The 11,112-nt window shown below is 31.6% G+C and overlaps 1 protein-coding gene across 1 annotated transcript; it reads right to left on the bottom strand.

Annotated features, from left to right (window-relative positions):
• Positions 1–5,265: 5,265 nt before the first annotated feature.
• Positions 5,266–10,704, bottom strand: LOC143584271 (uncharacterized). Its single transcript, XM_077066358.1, has 11 exons — positions 10,622–10,704; positions 9,428–9,631; positions 9,206–9,283; positions 8,830–9,128; positions 7,471–7,974; positions 6,550–6,704; positions 6,295–6,458; positions 6,070–6,203; positions 5,668–5,990; positions 5,488–5,588; positions 5,266–5,410 (listed from the first exon to the last, which is right to left on the bottom strand). Exons 2-11 carry the CDS (start codon positions 9,621–9,623, stop codon positions 5,316–5,318), a joined length of 2,049 nt encoding a protein of 682 aa, XP_076922473.1. The 5' UTR covers positions 9,624–9,631; positions 10,622–10,704; the 3' UTR covers positions 5,266–5,315.
• Positions 10,705–11,112: the final 408 nt, after the last annotated feature.

Raw genomic sequence — 11,112 nt, forward strand, 5'->3', positions numbered from 1 at the left:
GACGTCATATGCTATGTCATCATGCGGTATATAAAAATTTAAACTTTTAAGATATAGGACTAAAGATAAAGATAGTTCAGATTTCAAAGTTTGACCATCAATGGCTTAGTGCGGTTTGAAATTATAAATCTTTCGGGTGAACTGAACTGATTGTTTCACCTGATTTCTATTGGATTTCGCTCACAATAGATATAAAATGTAGATTTTATAAGTTTGTTCGTAATCATATGTGTATGTGAAATTCTATGATAGTTGAGCGAGTGAGATTACTTCTGATAACAATAAAAAAAGTTAAGTAGTGTTGTCGGCTAAATTGTCGTCATAAATTATTATTAACAATGAGTCATAATTTAAATTAAACTAACCCTTTTTTCTTTGTGGCTTACGTTTTATAGTCATTTCAGTCAAAATGGAGCTTTTGGTGAGTAAACCTACAATGTTAAATTTTATTGTGGTTAGTCCGCTTAGATTAACTCCATCTATTATTTATATCACGTTAAGATAACAAGAGAAATTTCTTATAATATATGGAGTTAATTTAACGAGCCAAAACTGCATACAAATTTAAACGTGTGAGGTTTATTCATCTGAAAATTTCATTTTAAAGTGAAAGAGTTATGAGACGTAAACTACGCTACGCATACCAAAGTAAACAATTTACTCTTTAAATTATTAATATCTAATCAACCAAAAACTACCATGACCACCTCATAACAATCAAAGCCACCATTGTCCTTATATTATTTAATAAATAATTTGATCAAAATGATATGCTAATTATTTAGAGTGATGAGTATTAAAATCTTGTAATGTCATTTTCAAGTTAGGCAAATAACCAAATTAAGTGAAATTTGGAGACACGAAAACCTTCCTCTTATAAGAAATTTGGGATTAGTTATTTTCAAAGGTGGTTCTATAATTGATAACTATAAGAGTTTTTTTATTCATTTTATTTATAGTTTTTTTTTAAACTAATTATTATGGTAATTAAATTGAAATATTGCTTAAACAAATTAATTTATACCTTTTACTATAAAAAGTTAAAAACTTCTTAAGTTTCAAATTTTCAATATAACTCTATAGTTTCAAACATATTTCATACAGTTTTGTTATTAATAAGTATTTTTTTTAATTCGTCAGTGCTAACAAATTTATTGAAACACAATGTATACATGAAGCTTTAGCTCCAACTAAATAAGTTACATCTTAATTCATAATTAATCTTAAACTATTTTAATTTGACTAGATTCAAGTTTTTAGCAAACAATGTAATATCAGTCGCGTTCATCCATGAATCCTGGATTATATTAATACTACATTTTATATAGTATTAATTTTGATGGTCGGTATGAACTATACCACTTCTAAGACTACTCTCATTGACAATCTTATAATCAGATTGGTGGGCCCAAAGTTAAAAAAAAATTGAAAAAGAAAATTTACCAATCTAGATTGGCAATCTGGGTTGGTAGAGCAAACCCAGATTGCAATCCAAACTAACCCCCAATAACTTAATTATTCAATTAACTTTTAATATTCGAACTAAAAAAAATAATTAAATACACGAAATTTCTTAAAAAATATTATGAACATTCCGACATAAATTTTATTTAAAACGGACTTCGTTAAAAAAATACTTTTTTTAAGTTGGGATGGGTTGTGAATGTGTGTAAAAGATTGGGGTGAATTAAATTATGTAGATTGAGGAGAGAGAAATAAATTTTATAATGTGCGATTGAGATTGTTGATGGGAATAATCTAAACAAATAACAAACTCATAACATGCGTTCTCTATTGAATTTTTACATATAATATTTTATACCAGTTAATGTTTTCCTCCGCAACACACGGTTTATTTCCTTAGTTTAAATAAAAATTATTATAGGTGTTTATATTTAAATTATTATATAATAAAAAATAACGCATGGGACGTTCGCTAGGACTTTGAGAGCATGCGTGTTATTACCGGTAATTGATTCATGTTCATACCAATTTTCAATTATTTTGAGAGATTTAAGAAAAATAAATAATTAAAAAATAAAATATAAATAAATAAAATAAAATAAAAAAGAAAGAAAGAGAAAATCAAGAAGCGAATATATTACAACCTGCGTGAGGAGAAAACAATTCAATAATTATTGAATGTTAAACGAGGAAGTATTATTTAATTACTTGTCTTTGTGTAATATTGTTTTATTATTATGGTAAAAATGATGAGTCACTACATGATTGTTGTTAGGATACAATATAATAATTTGTGATTATTTAAAATATTAAGACTTATAGTAAGATTATACTTAAAAATGTCTACATTTAACTTTATAATAGTTGTAAATAAAAAACATTTAGTCATCTCTTAGTATGGTAAATGAAGGGTAATTTTGTTAAATTTGTCACAAAATTAAGGACGAAAAACGAATACAAATAAACATAATCAAACATAAAACATGAACGATGATTATTTTTAATTAATAAAATGTCAAGTATGTGTGTATAGTACAAATAAGCCCACTTTATGCTTATATTTATATAAATATAAAAATTTATGTATTCATTAAAATTTAAACGGTCAAATATACGTAAAAAAACAAACATAAACAAACGTTCACACACACAACAAAACACGCGTTTATGTTTGTTTAGCTGAATGAAAGAATATCAATGATCGTTCACGAAAATAAACGAATGAACAAAACGTGTGTTTATATTCATTTATTTAGTTAACTGATCAAAATAATTGTTTATGCTTATATGTTAATTAAATAAAACAATTCAGTTTACAAGCATATAATTTGTTTAAGTTATTTTGCATTTATTATCATAGAAGATGAAGGCAACAAAATCAAACAAAAGGACCACAGTCTTTAGTATAAAAAAGTCTAAATCAAATAAATAATACATAATATGGATTTTGATGTTTCTAATTTCTTCATTGTTAAAGATTTGTTTGACTTTATATCATCTATTTTGTGATACGGCATGTGATTGACTTTTTCTACGACCATTTTGTTTATATATAATTACTAATAATTATGGGGGCAAACGAGAAGAACTTAAGCTTGATTCGTTTAGAATTTGTTTTGTCTAAAGTTCGAGCTCGGGTTATGAGTTCATTTTTCAATGTTGGGCCAGGATTGTCTATAATTTATTGATTAAAATTATATACTTTTGTAATTATTTCATATATTTTGAGAGAAAACTTTAAACGTAACTAAGCTTGGCTCAAGCTCGTGTAGTAACTTAAACGAGCTAAAGCTTAGCTCTAGCTCGACTATGCAGTGCTAAATTTATACATAGAAGTCCAAAGGTAATAAAATCTCAAAAATACACAAGGTTTGAGCTTGTACTCGATAACCAAACAAGCTTTATTTGATGCTCGGGCTTAACACGGGCTTGTAAAACCTTGGCTCGTTTCAAGCTTTCTGTCGATCCAAGCTCGAGTATCTAGCTAGCCCGGCTCGTTTACACCACTACTTTTAGACGATATTTAGAGGGTTGTTTTTTTTATCTTTTTTTTTTCTCTTAGTGCTTTGAAAATTTATATTTGGGTAGACTAAGAACATGTAACTTAAGCTCTTAAAAATTTACCCTTTTTAACTACATTTCATTGGTGGATATAATTCTTAGGATTAGGAAGATATTTGTATTCTCCAACTTAAAAGTCTATTTAAGGTTTACTTTATCTACATTCCTTTTTGAAACATGATAGTTTGAGGTAATATTGACTTTTGACCAAGTTAATGAGGTTGATAGTTTAGAGTTTAGCCATCTATTTTCATTACATGATATGCCCCAAAGGTTGATTCAAGGCACACAAATATGTTAAGCTTAAAAAAATGAAGTGCACAAAATAATATCATATTTATATAAGTCTTGTATTCAAAAGTTGTTGGCGTTTGACAGGGGTCATAAGACCACGCGTAGTGGCGAAAAAACCCCGCCCCCGACGTTGTGAGCTTATTTTTGGGTTGGAATGTTGTGTATACAACGACGGTAGGGGAATGGTTGTCCAATCATACTTTTTGTCTTTATTTTTTTTATATTAAAAAAATTAATTGTGTACAATAATTTATGAGGCATTTTAGTATTTTACTATAACATCACTTTTTGCAAAATTAGTCATTGCTAACTGGGATGCCATTTGTCGTAAGATGCCCATATGTCCTCAGTTATCACTACACATGGTCTAATAAAGTTCTATTATGTAACTTAAGGAGTCAAACTCGTGTTTTCTTTATTGTCAACAATTCTTTGTCAACAATTCTAGAGACTGATGGATCAACGAACCTCTTATCTCTGGTTCTACCTGGTGAAGTGTTAACCGTCAAGTGTCAACCATCAATCACAGGGTAAATTTCGATTAAAAGTAGTAGTATTCTGAAATTTGAAACGCCTGACCGATTCGCTAAAAATAGATATTTGTTTCATTTTCTTTATTGTATAATACTATAATAATATGACTTATTATAATATAAAGTTTGTGTATACACTGTGTTGGAATATGTTCTACGTCATTTCTCAGACATTATCACATACCTTTCTGAAAAGAAGGTTTAGTGGGAAATTGGTAATTACTGAGTAGCTGCCCACTTTTCCTTTGAATTTAGAGCATATGTATTAAGACTTTTAAACCCATTTTGGTGTATTATTATTTATTAACCCGGACTAAAACCAGTCTTAGATTCTACTCGAACCATGGGCCCACCGACTCGGTTTATAACCTAACACGTTTCACAAACCCACCAGTTCGTATAACAATTCGTAGTCTCGTCCCCTCAAACCGGTTTGGACCCAACCCGATTAGAAAACCACGCTAAAAATTGTTTTTTTTTTGTCCCAAACCACTTTTAAGTTTTTAACCTGATCCAAACCGGTTTGGACAGGGTAAAAAACTCATGCATCCAAACCGGTCCCAACCCGATTCGGTTTGGCCCAAATCGGGTTTCAACAAACATTGACCATCCCGAACCGGTTTGGGTTTACAAACCGATTTGTACATGTCTACTTTTATATCATAATGCAATGCCTATCGAAAACTTTGATTGCATATTATAGCAACAAAAAAAATGCAAGTAGCTTATAAATGGTTACATTTTTTTAGTTTTTTCGCACATAGCACGTTTCACCAACTCGCCCGCCCGTCCCGTTCAATTCTTAGGGCACGTTTCCGACAACACCTGGTCAGACAATCGACATAAAGCATAGATTTGCCTATTAAAATCACATATCAATCCCAACCAAGCAAACTTTCACCAACGAAACATAGGCATAATGATAGAACAAACTGACACACAAACACAACATTTCGTTTCACTTCACACAGCTAAAGCGCACACTCTAAGAGCTATCACCGACACGTACGCTAGAAGTTGCATATCTTTAGCGGGGGTCTCGGGGATATAAGATAAACCTGTCATGCCATAATATAAAGAGGTTATTGCAGCTTTTTTAAAAGTATTATTATTATTATTATTATTATTATTATACCTTTTTCAACGTTAATTTGTAAAGAATCTAGAGTAATTATGCCATCAGTTAACGGAAGTAACTCAAGTTTAACTGTAACCGTCGATCGGGAAGGAACACACCTGTATTTAAAAAAATAGTGTAAATTACTAACTTTATAATAAACTGTAACTTGGTTCTAAGAAACAAGATGAATCTTACCCAAGAGGAACTCTACTCTTTAGCCACATATGCGTACGACCCAGATTACTTCTCGGAAGTACATCAGAAATGGGAATTGTTTTCTCGTTAAAACTGTCAGGTTTATGACTACGATCATCACCTTCACCAGGTCTCTGATCTAACACCTTAGAAGCCGGATGCAGTCTATGCAGTGCAGAGTTTTGCATATTGTTATCAAACGGGCCCATTGGTGACAGTGGTGAAAAAGTAACCGCTCCCAAAGGCGAGTTATGTAAAGACGGAGCCAGTAATGTTAATGTTAAATCCTCGTTTGTCATATTTGATGCCTCCAGTGTTAAAACCTGATCATAATCATGTATAAATATTAAAACTTAAAGTAGCAGTAAACTAGTAATTAGTAAATATGTTCCAAATAAAAACCTGAACGGTTAAGTTAGAGTGTTTGTCATCGGGCCCGAGTGTTCTTTTCGACATTTGAGATGCAACGGATATCAAAATATCCTTTTGAATAGATGGTTGCCAGTTAGTCGGTTGCTTGAACAACAACCTAGATTCTGCAAGAACACGTATCTTATAATAAAAATGTATAAAACGTAACTTTATAATTACAAAAAACGAAAAACGTTTATTGAGTAAGTTTATTACCAGTATAGTTGCATCTACATGACACAAGAACTGCATATTTATCAGTAGACGAGGCTCCACGATACTTATTGGTGAAGATGCGTACACTCGATCCTGCACTTTCAGCACTAGAACTCCAAAACGGTGTTGCTGGTTTAAGAATGAACGAGTGTTCCTCATCTTTCCTGACAAACAACATGGTTGAGTTAGCTACCATGTTAAATGTCTAAAATACCCTTCACAGCCAAAGCACTACAGAAATTTGAGATGGTTAACCTGAGGGGTAAATCGGGCAAGCCATAGTCGTTTCCGCTTTCAATACATGCAATTGGTAAATACATAGGGGCACTGCCTTTTGAAGTTTCCTCAAATACAAGTGTTATGGAATCCAAGTATATAACAATATCTGGAGTGTGTTGTGGACAAACATTCTGCTTAATCATGTTTTAAACATATAATTAGGTAAAATGTAAACTTAATTATGGAACAAATGGCCGAAAAACCCTGGACTTCTGTTTTTGCATGATTAAACTTATAAAATCTTAATGAAAAGATCCTTTATATATAGTGTAGGACTTACTCACGAAAAAAAGAACAAATTGTTAAAAATAAAGTCTAGGGACTAAACTTCAGATTAACAAATATCCAGAGCTCTTTGACATTTTCCATTTTTTTCTGTAACAAACAGGCTTGTAAACGAACCAAACGAACCATGTGCGTGTTTGTTTGTTTAAGTTTAACCGAACACAAACAACTATACAGACGAGGTTTTCTTGTTTGTGTTCATTCATTGAGAGAACTAACGTGTTCATTCTTTAACAGTATAAACAAACGGTTCATGATCATAGATGAACGAATATAACTTAGCTAAAACCAATTAAAAGTAAACATGAACAATGCGTTGGGCCTAAAAAGTTATTATAACTAGACTAAACTTTAACAGGCTTAAAAAATTTTAATGCTACTAATGAAAGAGCATATACAAACAGACAGTAACAGATATAAATAAGCATAAACGAACAAAGGAACAAAAATTTAAATGAACGAACGTTCACGAACATAAATGAACGAACGAGACGCGTGTTCATGTTCCTTTGTTTATTAAATAAACAGAACATAAACAAACTTCTCGCCAAACAGTTCATGAACGTGTGGTTCATTTACAAACATAGTAAAAAGTTGTAAACAAGTTTATACCTTTATTTGAACACAAAGAAGATCTTTTGTATTGCAATCAGCAGCAAAACAGCAAATCTCTAGCGGTTGTATAATATCAATTTTCCTTCTCCATCTTCGACCAGGAGTGTAAATTCCTTCAAGCCCGCAACCAACCGAAAACCGTTCGGGCTCCAGGGATACCCCCCGGAAAGATAAGAGTTCTTCACCGTTTGAAAAGGTAGAAGTTTGTGCACTTGTTGATGAAAATGATGGCATGGAATGGCTTCTAAGTTGACCTAATAAAAAATTCTGAGAACCAAAAGAATTTGGGTTCGGTTTTGTTAATGAGGTTCTAGCACTCAAAATCCGGCCCGGTTCTTGAGGAGATAAAACACGAGAATTGTGTACCGGAAGTATCCAATTTAAGAGATCACTATATGGGTCATGTTCGGATTGACTCAAGTTTTCATATTTTTCAAACTGAAGAATTTCCAAGATTGGATTTTGTAAGAAGTCCACACTAATATTTACCTGTAAAAGCACCTGCATCCTTCCAAACAGGAAAACAGAATACATATAAGGAATGTGTAACACATTACCTCTATGAAATAACTAGTTAACTATGATTATGTGTGATAACATATAAACCGAGTCAGATAATCATTGGTAGTCAAACAAGTCGTAGTTGTAGGAGATAGTGATTGACTGATTGGATGTGAGTTGCTTGAAGTTGTAATAACCATATAATCAGATGTTCTTAGTGCACAAAAACTTTCGTTTATTTTATAAATTAAGATATAAAATGACGAAAAATGCCATTGTTGTGAAAAATGAGATGCCTTGTGAGATGAAAGTATAATTTTATTACCAAGCATCAATCGTTAATTGGTTTTTGTTGTGGCTAGTACTTATCTTATCCCGATAATTAAAAATTTAAAAGAAGAATCTGTCAGTAATCAAATAATCAGCTGTTTTAAGGGTTTTGGAGTTCTAACTATTTAACAACTTAACATATGAAATGACCAAAAACGACATTCGTGTGAAAAAGAGACAAATTTTGGACGTGAGAGTAAATTTTTTCTCAAATTAGCATAAATAAGGGGTAGTTAAGTGATTTTATTTTACTTTAACCCCATATAATCAGATGCTAAGATGCAGAATCTGTTTGTTTGGAAATTCTGATTACTCAATAAACTAATATATCATAAAATGACCAAAAGAACATTCTTGTGAAAAAATGATTTACTTCTTGTGACATGAAACTATGAAAGTAACGTTTTTCAAGTTAGGTTAAAAGATGATCACTGTGACTACAAGTCATAAAAATCAGAAAAACAGTTTCAAATGCATAATCCAAACACCTCCTATAAATATCATTTATCAAAGTATGAATCGTACCACTATGTCTCCATTAGCTAGTTGGCTACATTTGACATCATTTTTTGCAATTCCACCTGATGTGCTAGCATCATGACTTCCTCTTTCAACTTCCGCATAATCGTTACAAGATTCGACTTGAATAAATTTTCCTTCATTTGTTTCATTGGTTTTCCTTCTTGACCAAAGAGCTTCATCTGACTCGGCAATTCGAGTGAAAAAATGAGAGCTTTTAAATCTTTTCAACTCCTCTTTTGCCTGCCTTATGTATTCTCCCTGCTTGCATGCCGATAAGCATGCTACAATTCGAACTTGTTCACCTTCGTTCAAAGAAAACGCAAAGATTTACCACAAAACGGAAATGAAGAGAAATACATATTATAAAAAGACAAACTACCTGGAAAAACAAAGGAGCGGTCCAAGGTTTTAAATTGTAGCATGTCTGGTTCTTCACTCCAATTATCAGGAAGCTCTTCTGCATAAGTATGATTTAAATTATTATACAAACTATCATTGATAATTCTTTTCAAATACTAATAACAATACACAAACACACACACACACATTATTACTTGATAGAGTAAAATAAAGTAATGAAGAGAAGATAACAAGGGATTACTGCATGGAATGGTGATATATCCTTCTTCTTCATGAACATCAATGTGCTTATCTATAAATGTTAAACCAGTTTTGGTACTTAAGGCCCCAAATTTATTCCCAGCTCCTTCACTTCTTCCATCATAATCATTAGCAGACGATGTTATTGGATACAGACTTTCAGCGATAAGATCATCTAATTTTGGAGCATGCTTCATGAGTTCCTCTGAAATACCAAAAGCATGTCATCATTCATTAAGCACTAAACATAAATAAATAAGTTCTGCAATCTGCATATATATAATATCATAAAATATGAATGACATCAAGAATATTAAGTACAAAAGAAGTTCAAGCTTGTGTTTCTTTTGGATAACGTGATTGAAACGACACTGCGGCTAGCTTAAGCTCCAATATATACATATACATACATACACGTGCATGTGCATGTGTGTATTTAATCATGTTTAATCTATATTACATGGAGCTTAAGCTAGTCGTAATGTAGTATTAATCAAGTCATCCAAACAATTTCAAGCTTGAACAATTTTAACTTCATATTCTTAATATTATTCATATTCCGTAGCACCAAAGCATTCATAGGTCTTAAGCACTTCAAACATTAATAACATTAAGAATACGAAGTGAAAAGAAGTTTAAACTTGTATCTCTTTAGGATGAATCGATTGGTACGGCGTTACAACTGGCTTAATTTCCATGTAATATAGTATATACATATACATACACAGCGCGTGTATTTATTTAATCATGTTTAATCTATATTACATGGAACTTAAGCCAGTTGTAACGTAGTATCAATCGATTCATCCTAAAGAGATACAAGTTTAAACTTCTTTGCGCTTCGTATTCTTAATATTATTAATAATATTCCGTAACACAATTACACAAAAGCATTCATAGATCTTAAGCACTTAAAGCATTCAACACGCATTAGTGATCCATATATTAGACTTCCACACCATTAACGCCTTCTAGCTAGAGATTCAAAATCAAATTAAGCCTTTAGCTCATTTACTTAATAACATGTAATGTGTATAGCTCAATAACTGAAGTATAGTGAGAATTACTGAATTAGGGCTTTACGAGTGAAATAACTAATAAGTAATAAGTAATGAGTAATGATCATATTAATTAAATGTTTGTACGATACAATTAATACTACAGCGACATGATTGAAATGTGTCGGAAAACAAACCGATCGGAGGTTAGCCAGTGGCGATCGATTCCGGTGTAATTAATAAGCTGGTGCGGTGTAAAACGTCGTCGTTTGGTTATTATGATTGCACGTGAACACTAAGGAACTAAAAAGGTGAATCAAAGTTTGAAATTGTTAAAAACGATTAAACAAACAAGATTGTTGTGGACCACAATTATTAAAATAAATGAAAAGTAAAGGAATATATAGGCAGTCCATTTGGTTTGTTCGAACCTTCTTAGCATGACAGTATTTTTATTATTATTATTATTATTATTATTATTATTTGCTGTTTAGAATAAAGAAAATAAATGAAAATTTTGGAACACAGAGCTCTTGGGTTCGAACCTTGGAAGTGATATTTAGAATAAAAGGAAGAAATGAGAGTTATGAAACGTTGGTGTGGTGTTTGGAAACACAAGACATAGAAGAAGAATGAGAAACCCGACTGAGCAGCGTTGGTTAACGCTTGCATAACGTCTATTCCGTTC

The sequence above is a fragment of the Bidens hawaiensis genome, unplaced genomic scaffold (genome assembly GCF_021521415.1).
Source record: "Bidens hawaiensis isolate Kalapana, Puna unplaced genomic scaffold, B.hawaiensis_p1.1 tig00032901_1, whole genome shotgun sequence".
NCBI lineage: Eukaryota > Viridiplantae > Streptophyta > Magnoliopsida > Asterales > Asteraceae > Bidens > Bidens hawaiensis.

What these genes read in the sequence shown, in the direction of transcription:
- LOC143584271 (XM_077066358.1), bottom strand. Translation starts at nt 9,623, where the DNA reads ATGAAGCATGCTCCAAAATTAGATGATCTTATCGCTGAAAGTCTGTAT. An exon ending in TTGCCCGATTTACCCCTCAG is followed by an intron (nt 6,459 to 6,549) that starts GTTAACCATCTC and finishes GTTGTTTGTCAG; the next exon opens with GAAAGATGAGGAACACTCGT. An exon ending in ATGTAGATGCAACTATACTG is followed by an intron (nt 6,204 to 6,294) that starts GTAATAAACTTA and finishes GTGTTCTTGCAG; the next exon opens with AATCTAGGTTGTTGTTCAAG.